We start from the raw sequence: 14865 nt of genomic DNA, 5'->3' as shown, positions 1-14865 counted from the left end.
CACCACTAACATGCACTACCCACAGTCACCACAGGAGGGAGCAGCTCTCACCACTAACATGCACTACCCACAGTCACCACAGGAGGGAGCAGCTCTCACCACTAACATGTACTACCCACAGTCACCACAGGAGGGAGCAGCTCCCACCACTAACATGTACTACCCACAGTCACCACAGGAGGGAGCAGCTCCCACCACTAACATGTACTACCCACAGTCACCACAGGAGGGAGCAGCTCCACCACTAACATGTACTACCCACAGTCACCACAGGAGGGAGCAGCTCTCACCACTAACATGTACTACCCACAGTCACCACAGGAGGGAGCAGCGCCCACCACTAACATGTACTACCCACAGTCACCACAGGGGGGAGCAGCTCCCACCACTAACATGTACTACCCACAGTCACCACAGGGGGGAGCAGCTCCCACCACTAACATGTACTACCCACAGTCACCACACGAGGGAGCAGCTCTCACCACTAACATGTACTACTCACAGTCACCACAGGAGGGAGCAGCGCCCACCACTAACATGTACTACCCACAGTCACCACAGGGGGGAGCAGCTCCCACCACTAACATGTACTACCCACAGTCACCACACGAGGGAGCAGCTCTCACCACTAACATGTACTACCCACAGTCACCACAGGAGGGAGCAGCGCCCACCACTAACATGTACTACCCACAGTCACCACAGGGGGGAGCAGCTCCCACCACTAACATGTACTACCCACAGTCACCACACGAGGGAGCAGCTCTCACCACTAACATGTACTACCCACAGTCACCACAGGAGGGAGCAGCTCCCACCACTAACATGTACTACCCACAGTCACCACAGGGGGGAGCAGCTCCCACCACTAACATGTACTACCCACAGTCACCACACGAGGGAGCAGCTCTCACCACTAACATGTACTACCCACAGTCACCACAGGAGGGAGCAGCGCCCACCACTAACATGTACTACCCACAGTCACCACAGGGGGGAGCAGCTCCCACCACTAACATGTACTACCCACAGTCACCACAGGGGGGAGCAGCTCCCACCACTAACATGTACTACCCACAGTCACCACACGAGGGAGCAGCTCTCACCACTAACATGTACTACCCACAGTCACCACAGGAGGGAGCAGCTCCCACCGCTAACATGTACTACCCACAGTCACCACAGGAGGGAGCAGCTCCCACCACTAACATGTACTACCCACAGTCACCACAGGAGGTAGCAGCTCCCACCACTAACATGCACTACCCACAGTCACCACAGGAGGGAGCAGCTCCACCACTAACATGTACTACCCACAGTCACCACAGGAGGGAGCAGCTCCCACCACTAACATGTACTACCCACAGTCACCACAGGAGGGAGCAGCTCCCACCAATAACATGTACTACCCACAGTCACCACAGGAGGGAGCAGCTCTCACCACTAACATGTACTACCCACAGTCACCACAGGAGGGAGCAGCTCCCACCACTAACATGTACTACCCACAGTCACCACAGGAGGGAGCAGCTCCCACCAATAACATGTACTACCCACAGTCACCACAGGGGGGAGCAGCTCTCACCACTAACATGTACTACCCACAGTCACCACAGGAGGGAGCAGCTCCCACCACTAACATGTACTACCCACAGTCACCACAGGAAGGAGCAGCTCTCACCACTAACATGTACTACCCACAGTCACCACAGGAGGGAGCAGCTCCACCACTAACATGTACTACCCACAGTCACCACAGGAGGGAGCAGCTCCCACCACTAACATGTACTACCCACAGTCACCACAGGAGGGAGCAGCTCCCACCACTAACATGTACTACCCACAGTCACCACAGGAGGGAGCAGCTCCCACCACTAACATGTACTACCCACAGTCACCACAGGAGGGAGCAGCTCCCACCACTAACATGTACTACCCACAGTCACCACAGGAGGGAGCAGCTCCCACCACTAACATGTACTACCCACAGTCACCACAGGGGGGAGCAGCTCTCACCACTAACATGTACTACCCACAGTCACCACAGGAGGGAGCAGCTCCACCACTAACATGTACTACCCACAGTCACCACAGGAGGGAGCAGCTCCCACCACTAACATGTACTACCCACAGTCACCACAGGAGGGAGCAGCTCCCACCACTAACATGTACTACCCACAGTCACCACAGGAGGGAGCAGCTCCCACCACTAACATGTACTACCCACAGTCACCACAGGAGGGAGCAGCTCCCACCACTAACATGTACTACCCACAGTCACCACAGGAGGGAGCAGCTCTCACCGCTAACATGTACTACCCACAGTCACCAGTAGAGAGCAGCTCCCACCACTAACATGTACTACCCACAGTCACCACAGGAGGGAGCAGCTCCCACCACTAACATGTACTACCCACAATCACCACAGGAGGGAGCAGCTCCCACCACTAACATGTACTACCCACAGTCACCACAGGAGGGAGCAGCTCCCACCACTAACATGTACTACCCACAGTCACCACAGGAGGGAGCAGCTCCCACCACTAACATGTACTACCCACAGTCACCACAGGAGGGAGCAGCTCTCACCACTAACATGTACTACCCACAGTCACCACAGGAGGGAGCAGCTCCCACCACTAACATGTACTACCCACAGTCACCACAGGAGGGAGCAGCTCCCACCGCTAACATGTACTACCCACAGTCACCACAGGAGGGAGCAGCTCCCACCACTAACATGTACTACCCACAGTCACCACAGGAGGGAGCAGCTCCCACCGCTAACATGTACTACCCACAGTCACCACAGGAGAGAGCAGCTCCCACTACTAACATGTACTACCAACAGTCACCACAGGAGGGAGCAGCGCCCACCACTAACATGCACTACCCACAGTCACCACAGGAGGGAGCAGCTCCACCACTAACATGTACTACCCACAGTCACCACAGGAGGGAGCAGCTCTCACCACTAACATGTACTACCCACAGTCACCACAGGAGGGAGCAGCGCCCACCACTAACATGTACTACCCACAGTCACCAGTAGAGAGCAGCTCCCGCCACTAACATGTACTACCCACAGTCACCACAGGAGGGAGCAGCGCCCACCACTAACATGCACTACCCACAGTCACCACAGGAGGGAGCAGCTCCACCACTAACATGTACTACCCACAGTCACCACAGGAGGGAGCAGCTCCCACCACTAACATGTACTACCCACAGTCACCACAGGAGGGAGCAGCTCCCACCGCTAACATGTACTACCCACAGTCACCACAGGAGAGAGCAGCTCCCACTACTAACATGTACTACCAACAGTCACCACAGGAGGGAGCAGCGCCCACCACTAACATGTACTACCCACAGTCACCACAGGAGGGAGCAGCTCTCACCACTAACATGTACTACCCACAGTCACCACAGGAGGGAGCAGCTCCCACCACTAACATGTACTACCCACAGTCACCACAGGAGGGAGCAGCTCCCACCGCTAACATGTACTACCCACAGTCACCACAGGAGAGAGCAGCTCCCACTACTAACATGTACTACCAACAGTCACCACAGGAGGGAGCAGCGCCCACCACTAACATGCACTACCCACAGTCACCACAGGAGGGAGCAGCTCCACCACTAACATGTACTACCCACAGTCACCACAGGAGGGAGCAGCTCTCACCACTAACATGTACTACCCACAGTCACCACAGGAGGGAGCAGCTCCCACCACTAACATGTACTACCCACAGTCACCAGTAGGGGAACCCACCTTAAATGATGAATGAAAAACACCAGAAACGCCCCCAGATAGAAGATGAGGAAGAAGAGGAGGCACAGGAGGGTGGCGTGGATGTAGACGGAATCTGGGGGTCAGAAAATAAAGATGTTTCCTCCAGGTCACGTGACTAGCGCTACACATTGTATATAGTGAGAGTTACACATGTAACAAGCAATGTAAAGCAACTGCAAACAGTGAATATCCCGTATAGATGTATCAGGGGCGGATTATAAGAGGGTCAATCTGGGCGGTAGCCCAGGGCCCAGTGGTGTGGAGGGGCCCTGGGCTACCGCTCAGATTGCCCGCCGCCATCAGGGCATTACTGCCCCGACTGGCGTATAGACCCGGTGGGCAGAGGGGGCCTGCATCAGGCCCCGTCTCATCTGCTCATCGGGCCCCTACCGGCGCTGCGGCGGTTTCCTATTGACGTGCGGGCGCGTGCCCGCACGTCAATAGTTAACAACAGCCGCCAGCCAATTGGAGGGGCAGAATGAAAGACATGGGGCAGGATTGGAGACAGATCGTGCAGGATCATGGGACATGATGGATATGATGGAGACTGATGGGGCACATAAGCTAAGAGAACAACTCATATATATAAATCTAAAATATAACTTTTATTAGACCATGTTAAAATATCTAATGGATAATGACGTCGCTTGTGAACAGTGCCAAAAAAAGTGCTCATATAACCGGTGCTCTATTAAAAAAATGGTTTTGTCTCACCAAATAGTCCTTATTTCGGGAGTATCCACTGCAATACCTCGGGGGGAGGGGGAGAAAAATGTCTCTATACTACCCCAGTCGTGCCCCTGCGTGGCTCCCGCCCTGACAAGGGCAGTTCCCAAGTCAGTCTAATGTATTGTACCCACCACGATAAGGTAACCTTCCCTACGCGTTTCCTCTCCCATAGGGGAGAATCCTCAGGGGAACTAGCTGAAATATATATATGTGGGGAATTTTCTTTTCAAGATGAAGGGAGTCCCTGCGTCGGCAGGTAACACCCGTGTCCAGTGCTCCCAGTTATGGGCACAGACTTCTGGTAAGGTGTCACCTTACCAGAAGTCTGTGCCCATAACTGGGAGCACTGGACACGGGTGTTGTTGTTCGAGGACTTCTAGGGGTATTATATTTGTATACACCCTATACGTGGCTTAGACTGATGGGGCAATCATATGGGGCAGAATGGATACTCATGAGGGCAGGATGGGAGAACACATGGCTGGAGCCAGGAATGAGATAAACGGGGCCAGGGTGGGGAATAGTGTTACCATAGGGGCTAATTAAGGGATATTATTACTGCAGTGATGTATTTATTTTATTTTTTGAGGACACTGTTTTAAATGGGGGTGGGGCGGTCCTGTTACTGTGCAGAGTGACACTATATCGCCTTTTTTTTTCTTCATGTGGTGTAATGTAGAAATTGGGAAAAATTAAGTAAGGCTGGGTTAACACTGCGTTAGTGTGACCCGTTAAACAGACTACATTACACCGCGGCATAACGCAGTGTAACATAGTCCGTTAACGCCGCCATTACTTTCTATGGCGGACACAATGGGCGTGCGCTAGCAATGTGCCGTCACTGAGTGACGGACCCCGAGACGCGGGCTGCAGCGTTTCCAGGTCCGTCACTGCTAGTGCAGATGGAGCTAACAGCGCTATGTACCAAAAAGATGAATGTCCTGTGCATAAAAAATATATGCGACACCCACCAAACGCTGGCTCAAAGCACCTAAGATAAAGGTACAGAGCAGCAAAAATACATATAAGTCGCAATCTACTGACGGTGCCAGGTGCACTATAGGGCGAGTTTACATAGATATTGAAAAACAAGTTTACATAGTACAATGGTCGTACCTGGAATCAGAAGGTATGTATATGTATCATGTGCTTAATAGTTAAAGACAGGCATCCAATAAGGTGACAGTAACAACTGGGGAAAGAATAGTATGATAATGTAGCAAGAATGTTAAAGGTAGATACTTAAACGTGTAGTGAATAGCGCTGCGATCAATCTCAGAATTCACTACATGAAGCAGCTCGGGCGTCAGGCAGGAGCATCATGCCGATATGGCCGCTACACTGCAAAGTAACAGAAGTGCAAAAGAATATATAACAAATAGCCCAGTGACCTGGTACATGGTTATCTGTGTGGCTCGGTGAAAGTAGGCAGACACGCGCCCCGACGTGCGTTTCGGAACAAAGTCCTTCATCCATTTTTCTTTTTTTTCTCTCAGTTGTTTAAACCACTACCTTTAACATTCTTGCTACATTATCATACTATTTTTTTCCCAGTTGTTACTATGACCTTTTTGGTTGCCTGTCTTTAACTATTAAGCACATGCACAGGACGTTCATAGCGCACATTCATTTAGTTATTCATTATTTCTTACATAGCACATAGTTATTTTGACACCCGCTATATTGTGCATTCTCTGTGACACACTTTCTCCATCTTTTGCACAGACTTGTTTATACATCATTGTGTCTAGTTGTTCATTTTCGCACGTTGGTTCGTGGGTTTTAGGCGGATACAGACTGTGTGTGATCACTACCGCATGGCCAATTTCTTTCCTCTGTTCATATCATTAATAAACAATTTTTTTGTACTCTACATTTGTGTTACTGATTTGACCTCTCCGTTCGGTGTGTATTCTCCTCTGTTACATGGTATATAGTGTATAGGGGGGCACGCACTGTTAATAGACGGCGTGATCGTCACCTCCATGTGCTTCACCCGCTTCAGATTCCAGGTGCGGTTACCTGTCCCTAAAAGAAAGTTTAAAAAAAGTTTCATTGTGGCAGAAATACGCAGGGTCCTAGCATGTTAGTGGGGGCTCTCATTGTCTGCCCACTAGGGGGCAGCACTCTTATGTACAGTTATATGAAAAAGTTTGGGCACCCCTATTAATCTTAAGCTAAATGTTTTATAAAAATTGTTTTTTTTTGCAACAGCTATTTCAGTTTCATATATCTAATAACTGTTGGACACAGTAATGTTTCTGCCTTGAAATGAGGTTTATTGTACTAACAGAAAATGTGCAATCTGCATTCAAACAAAATTTGACAGGTGCATAAGTATGGGCACCCTTATCATTTTCTTGTTTTAAATACTCCTACCTACTTTTTACTGACTTACTAAAGCACTTTTTTTGGTTTTCTAACCTCATTGAGCTTTGAGCTTCATAGCCAGGTGTATGCAATCATGAGAAAAGCTGCTTAAAGTGGCCACTTGCAAGTTGTTCTCCTGTTTGAATCTCCTCTGAAGAGTGGCATCATGGGCTCCTCAAAACAACTGTCTAATGATCTGAAAGCAAAGATTATTCAACATAGTTGTTCAGGGGAAGGATACAAAAAGCTGTCTCAGAGATTTAACCTGTCAATTTCCACTGTGAGGAACATCGTAAGGAAATGGAAGAACACAGGTACAGTTCTTGTTAAGGCCAGAAGTGGCAGGCCAAGAAAAACATCAGAAAGGCAGAGAAGAAGAATGGTGAGATCAGTCAAGGACAATCCTCAGACCACCTCCAGAGAGCTGCAGCATCATCTTGCTGCAGATGGTGTCACTGTGCATCGGTCAACTATACAACGCACTTTGCACAAGGAGCAGCTGTATGGGAGAGTGATGCGAAAGAAGCAGTTTCTGCAAGCACGCCACAAACAGAGTCGGCTGAGGTATGCAAAAGCACATTTGGAAGAAGGTCCTGTGGACTGATGAAACCAAGATTGAGTTGTTTGGTCATACAAAAAGGCGTTATGCATGGCGGCCAAAAAACACAGCATTCCAAGAAAAACACTTGCTACCCACAGTAAAATTTGGTGGAGGTTCCATCATGCTTTGGGGCTGTGTGGCCAATGCCGGCACCAGGAATCTTGTTAAAGTTGAGGGACGCATGGATTCCTCTCAGTATCAGCAGATTCTTGACAATAATGTTCATGAATCAGTGACAAAGTTGCAGTTATGCAGGGGATGGATCTTTCAGCAAGACAATGATCCAAAACATTGCTCCAAATCTACTCAGGCATTCATGCAGAGGAACAATTACACTGTTCTGGAATGGCCATCCCAGTCCCCAGACCTGAATATCATTGAACATCTGTGGGATCATTTGAAGAGGGCTGTCCATGCTCCGCGACCATCAAACTTAACTGAACTGGAATTGTTTTGTAAAGAGGAATGGTCAAAAATACCTTCATCCAAGATCCAGGAACTCATTAAAAGCTACAGGAAGCGACTAGAGGCTGTTATTTTTGCAAAAGGAGGATCTACTAAATATTAATGTCACTTTTCTGGTGGGGTGCCCAGACTTATGCACCTGTCAAATTTTGTTTAATGCAGATTGCACATTTTCTGTTAGTACAATAAACCTCATTTCAAGGCAGAAACATTACTGTGTCCAACAGTTATTAGATATATGAACCTGAAATAGCTGTTGCAAAAAAAAAAAACAATTTTTATAAAACATTAAGCTTAAGATTAATAGCGGTGCCCAAACATTTTCATATAACTATATATATAATGCTGCCATACTCTGCAGCCTCAGGTGAGTTCAGCCTGTTCATCTCACAGAGGATTGTCTATGACACGTGACTGTAACAGACCCTCAGCTGTGAGATGTCACTGACCCAATGTACAGTGCGATGTTCTCATTCACTGACAGGAAGCAGTGATCTGAAAATGACGACTAATTGATGCAGAATGTTGCGAGCAGCTGCAGTTCTCCCTTGTGACCAGCAGGAGGCGCCTCTTACCTATCGCGGACTCGGGGACGGAGCCGCCGCAGGCGTAGTCTTCAGGCTTGATGACGAATACCGTATAGAACTGACCTTTAGGGAAATCCTTCCTCTGGAGGGAGACGAAACGGCAAATTACCACCAGAGAATGAGGAAGAAACGGAGCTCGGACACCCCCAAGCTCTACCCCAAGGGGTCCGTCAGCTCGTGTGCAGCCGCCACTGCGCTAATCGAGAGGTCGGGGTTATGACTGGCCGAGGTGTCGGCTTAGGTCCCCCCTCTGATTAGCCGGGGGCATGTGAGACGTTCCCTCTAAGAAACCATCGATCCCTGGAAGAAACTTCATCTGATGGGGACAAAGCATCAATCCTAGAGAAAGTGAAGGAACATCGCAGCCATGGGTCACCAGACAGCAAGGAACCGCTTCATAGAGTAACCAAATAATACTGCCCTGTAGTGCCGCATAATACTGACAATGTACGCCCAAAGAGAATGGTTACTCCATATGTATATAATACCACCATACAGTACCTCAATACTACCGCATAATACTGACAATGTACGCCCAAAGAAAATGGTTACTCCATATGTATATAATACCACCACACAGTCCCTCAATACTACCGCATAATACTGACAATGTACGCCCAAAGAAAAGGGTTACTCCATATGTATATAACACCACCATACAGTGCCTCAATACTACCGCATAATACTGACAATGTACGCCCAAAGAAAATGGTTACTCCATATGTATATAATACCACCATACAGTGCCTCAACACTACCACATAATACTGACAATGTACACCCAAAGAAAATGGTTACTCCATATGTATATACCACCATACAGTGCCTCAACACTACCACATAATACTGACAATGTACACCCAAAGAAAATGGTTACTCCAGATGTATATACCACCATACAGTGCCTCAATACTACCACATAATACTGACAATGTATGCCCAAAGAAAATTGTCACTGCATACCTAAATAATAGCACCGTACAATGCCTCGATACTACCACATAGTGCAGCATAATACTGACGTCCAAATCAACCAGCAATGTCCAATGAATACCGCCAGTACAATGTCCTGATAACACTACTATATGGTGCCAACATAACACGGACATTCAATGCCTAAATAATTGTCATTATGTTGGCACTATATTGGAGGCAGTATCATTACGGCACTGTATTATTTAGATATGAAATAACCATTCAATATCTGAATAATACCGTTATTCAGCGCCTTAATAAGATGGCTACTATATAGTGCCAGCATAATACAATCTATTGCAAAACAAATCTGCCAATCAGTATACTAATAATACCGCCATACTGTATATAATGATAAACGCATACTCAGCTCATGTAATGCCTCAAAATTGTACTAGTATAATACTGGCATAAACAGCTCAAATAATGCCGCTATCAAGTGTCCAAATTATATACAGCCACCAAGAATATGGCCATCCAGCTCCAAATAATACCGCCATTCTGTGCTGAATATTGCTGAGCTTGCTCATGGGTATTGTGCGCTTAGAGGGCCCCATACACTGAGGGTCGTCATTTGCACCCACCGATACCTGGCCCTGTTTAAGGCCACCCTGAACCCTGCAGGACCCACCTGTATGGTGATGGCGGCTTTTTTGGTCATGGACTGGTAGACGCCGTTGAACTCCACATTATGATCCAGATCGTAGACGGGACACTGGACAAGAGAGCAGACAAGACGTCACCCTAGTGGGAAGGCTGAGACTTGTAGTGCGATCAGTGGTGCATGAAAGTGACAGTCATTATACACTGCTCAAAAAAATAAAGGGAACATTAAACTCCCACATACTAGATATCACTGAATGAATTATTCCTGTTGTAAATCTTTATTCATTGCATAGTGGAATGTCTTGAGAACAATAAAACCTAAAAATGATCAATGTAAATCACAACTAATATCCCGCGGAGGTCTGGAGTTGGAATGATGCTTAAAATCAAAGTGGAAAATGAAGTTACAGGCAGGTCCAACTTCAGTGGAAATGCCTCATGACAAGGAAATGATGCTCAGTAGTGTGTGTGGCCTCCACGTGCCTGTATGATCTCCTTACAACGCCTGAGCAGTCTCCTGATGAGGTGGCGGATGGTCTCCTGAGGGATCTCTTCCCAGACCTGGACTAAAGCATCCGCCAACTCCTGGACAGTCTGTGGTGCAACGTGACGTTGGTGGATGGTGCAAGACATGATGTCCCAGATGTGTTCAATCGGATTCAGGTCTGGGGAACGGGTGGGCCAGTCCATAGCTTCAATGCCTTCATCTTGCAGGAACTGCTGACACACTCCAGCCACATGAGGTCTGGCATTGTCCTGCACTAGGAGGAACCCAGGGCCAACTGCACCAGCATATGGTCTCACAAGGGGTCCGAGGATATCACCTCGGTACCTAATGGCAGTCAGGCTACCTCTGGCGAGCACATGGAGGGCTGTGCGGCCCTCCAAAGAAATGTCACCCCACACCATTACTGACCCACTGCCAAACCGGTCATGCTGAAGGATGTTGCAGGCAGCAGATCGCTCTCCACGGCGTCTCCAGACTCTGTCACGTCTGTCACATGCGCTCAGTGTGAACCTGCTTTTATCTGTGAAGAGCACAGGGCGCCAGTGGCAAGTTTGCCAATCCTGGTGTTCTGTAGCAAATGCCAAGCGTCCTGCACAGTGTTGGGCTGTGAGCACAACCCCAACTGTGGACGTCAGGCACTCAGACCATCCTCATGGAGTCGGTTTCTAACCATTTGTGCAGACATGCATATTTGTGGCCTTCTGGAGGTCATTTTTCAGGGCTATGGCAGTACTCCTCCTGTTCCTCCTTGCACAAAGGCTGAGGTAGCGGCCCTGCTGCTGGGTTGTTGCCCTCCTACGGCCCCTCCACGTCTCCTGGTGTACTGGCCTGTCTCCTGGTAGCGCCTCCAGCCTCTAGACACTACGCTGACAGACACAGCAAACCTTCTTGCCACAGCTCGCATTGCTGTGCCATCCTGGATGAGCTGCACTACCTGAGCCACTTATGTTGGTTGTAGAGTCCGTCTCATGCTACCACGAGTGTGAAAGCACAACCAACCTTCAAAAGTGACCAAAACATCAGCCAGAAAGCATTGGTACTGAGATGTGGTCTGTGGTCCCCACCTGCAGAACCTCTCCTTTATTGAGGGGGTCTTGATAATTGCCAATAATTTCCATCTGTTGTCTATTCCATTTGCACAACAGCATGTGAAATTGATTGTCAGTGTTGTTCCTAAGTGGACAGTTTGATTTCACAGAAGTTTGATTTACTTGGAGTTAGATTCTGTTATTCAAGTGTTCCGTTTATTTTTTTGAGCAGTGCATATTTCTATGGGTGATGCCTGGTATTGATGGTGGGGTCTCCTGTTGTGCTGTATGTATGTATGAATGATAGGAGTGGTAGTCCTCTCCTCTCTCGTTCTAGGTGCAGCTGTTTATTCTGTATGCAGGTATTTCCTGCCCGCCGGTGCCAGCGAGACGGATCATGTATTGTGTCACTTGTCACACAGCCATTGAAGAAGCATGTCCAGGGTGGGGTGATCGGGGCCGTGGACCGGAGCCGTCCAGCAGCCCCTTTATATGGGAGACCAGGATGGAAGGAATCCTCCAGGATTGGGACAAAACTGGTGGAAATCTGAGTCTGACGGGCACTCGCCACTTTTCACTTTAATTTGCCTAATTTCGGAGAACCCCTTTCATTTTGCTTTTTGAGGCCGTGGGGTGCAGTAAATTGGAGCATTAGACATTTGGTTGTCTTTTACTGGTTTTTCTCCATTAATGGCGCTGCTCGCGTCAGTCTATTGTCCCTGTTATCAGCCGTGAAGCACTTTTATGTGATGATTACAGGACTTGTCTCACTCACTGTAATATCCTGGACGGACACCACGGTGCAGGGGAACGTCTCGGCCGACTTCACCTTGATGACCACCGAGTCCACCCCTTCTGGGAACGAGTACAGGAAATACTACACGGGAGAGAAAGGGTTAAAGGTCACTGCCTATTTGCCGTGCGCTTTGGGTTTGGATGTCCGCGCTGCTATGTCTGTACAACACCCAGCCATCACCCACTGCGGGTGCGTCACCATCCCAAAAAGCAAACACGGCTCGCTGATAACACCAGGTGTAGGATGTACCTGGGGTTGCGAAGGCGAAGAGCTGAAATTAAGGGGAATGTCCGTCCTGGAAAAAGTGAGACAATCGTGCGTCACACGGGGTCGTGATACTTGTAAAAATGTATTGCGCCATTAAGTACATTTTTTGGGGGAAAAAAAAGTAATAAAAAAATGACTTACTGAAGTTCAAAATCGGGCAGTCGTCTGACTATGAGCTCATACTGGACACTGGAGGGCGCCATGGAGGCGATGTCTATGTACAGCAGCTGCTCCGAGGTCGGGGTCGGGCCCTCGGGGTCGGTGGGGCACAGAGTGCGGCTCACATCCTGGTACGTGTACGTTCTCTGGTAGCTAGTGAGATATATAGATAGAAAACAGGTTAACATTTATGTTTCCAGGAAATTGGAATTTTACATGCAGCTCCGGCTGTGACCAGAGTATTAAAAGTACAGTGTACAAAGAACAATCCATCCCATATTAACCACTATATCACAGGATGTTCTCTGCAGACACTGAATCAGCAGGGAGGGGTCAGACCCATCAGCCTAAAATGAAGAAGAATTCTGCTTGTAGCTCTGCATGTGACTGGAGCATACGATTAATGAAGTGTTCAAAAGAACTAAATGCTACAATGCAACACAGAAAGGACCTCTCTCTGCAGACACTGAACCAGCAGGAAGGAGACTGATCCATCAGCCTAAAGTGAAGATTTCTATATACATCTCTCTGTGTGACTGGAGCAGAAGATTATTAAAATGTCCCAATAACACTGGCTCCCACAAAGCACCACTGAGGGGCCCACTCACTGCAGACACTGAACCAGCAGGAAGGGGCCCTGAACATGTAGAGGGATATTGGATCCGTTATTGGAGCCCTCTTACAAGTATTCTGCACACAGCTCCGCATGTGATTGGAGCATATATTTAATGAAATGGTAAAAAAAACGCCTCCCACAATGCACCAAACATGGGCAAAGTCTGCAGACACTGAACCAGCAGGAGACATAAGAGGAGTCTAAAAATCTTTAAGAAACTAGAAGAATTCTGCACAGCTTTGCATGTGACCAGAGCATAAGATTCATTAACTTTTCAAAAACACTAGCTCCCATAATCCATGCACCACAGAAGGGTCCGATCTCTGCAGATGCTGAACCAGCAGGGTGGTGTCGGATCCGTTATTAGTCTGAGAGCTCTTACAAGAATTCTGCACGCAGCTTTGCATGTGATTGGAGCATAAGATTAATGAAATTGTCGAAAATTGCTGCCACTTCAATACACCACAGAAGGGTCCGCTCTCTGCAGACACTGAACCAGCAGGGTGGAATCTGATCTGCTATTGGTCTGAGAGATCTTACAAGAATTCTGCACGCAGCTTTGCATGTGATTGGAGCATCAGTTTAATCAAATCGTCAAAATTTTCTGCCTCCTTCAATACACCACAGAAGGGTCCGCTCTCTGCAGACACTGAACCAGCAGGGAGCTATCAGGGAAATGAGGGTAAAATAGCTAGACACGTTCATGCAGCTTAGCATATGACTAAAGGGGGCCGGTGACGCCATGACGGTGATACTTACTAGCCCCTGAAGGCGAGCGGCACCTGCCATGACAGGACTCCTTTCTGCTGACGCACCACAAACAGGACAGGGAACTCCAGGTCGTCTGAGTCGGAGCGAACAAAAACGCGCAGAGCGTCCACCTGTGGGACGGAAAACGGATTAGACAGTGCGGAGAAATAATGGCAGCTGTGTCATGTCTGCCTCACACAGAGGTGTGGCCCTGGTGGCCCTCAGACTAGGGGCCCAGAGAGTGTGAACAATGCTTCCACTCACTGCCAGCAAGCAGGAAATCTGGAAAAGCTGTGAGGAATTGGAACCCCGCCATATTAGAAAGCTGTCACATTATTTATTATCTGATGGTGGTATAGCGGGGTGATGTCCAATATGGCCGCGGGCCCAGCAGTGACAGATGGGGGGGCCACACTGCGTTCCTGGATGTAGTTTTGCAGGGTATTTTTTTTTTCGTTGCCTTGTTGCTGTAGTATTTGGGAGATTTTCCTTTCAGGGGTCCGGGCGAGCTGAGTGATGTTCTTTTCTGAGCTGGATGATGGGGGCGAGTGTTTACATTTGCTGCCGGGAGCAGATTTCTGCGCTGCGGGGTCTGCAAGACGAATGCGC

General features: G+C 48.6%; 1 protein-coding gene across 2 annotated transcripts in view; it reads right to left on the bottom strand.

Annotated features, from left to right (window-relative positions):
* Window positions 1–14865, bottom strand: part of SIDT1 (SID1 transmembrane family member 1) — a 103065-nt gene that overhangs the window by 49805 nt on the left and 38395 nt on the right. For both annotated transcript variants that reach the window (XM_069760535.1, XM_069760536.1), the window contains exons 3-10: window positions 14266–14387; window positions 12873–13043; window positions 12714–12759; window positions 12444–12545; window positions 10158–10241; window positions 8540–8633; window positions 6485–6556; window positions 3779–3872 (exon numbers count right to left, since the gene is read on the bottom strand). In XM_069760535.1, coding sequence (XP_069616636.1) covers window positions 3779–3872; window positions 6485–6556; window positions 8540–8633; window positions 10158–10241; window positions 12444–12545; window positions 12714–12759; window positions 12873–13043; window positions 14266–14387 — 785 coding nt within the window. The remainder of the gene's footprint in view (window positions 1–3778; window positions 3873–6484; window positions 6557–8539; window positions 8634–10157; window positions 10242–12443; window positions 12546–12713; window positions 12760–12872; window positions 13044–14265; window positions 14388–14865) is intronic.

Source organism: Ranitomeya imitator, chromosome 3 (genome assembly GCF_032444005.1).
Source record: "Ranitomeya imitator isolate aRanImi1 chromosome 3, aRanImi1.pri, whole genome shotgun sequence".
Taxonomy (NCBI): domain Eukaryota; kingdom Metazoa; phylum Chordata; class Amphibia; order Anura; family Dendrobatidae; genus Ranitomeya; species Ranitomeya imitator.
The sequence above is the reverse complement of the archived record's forward strand: the minus strand, read 5'-3'. Positions and strand labels throughout refer to the sequence as shown.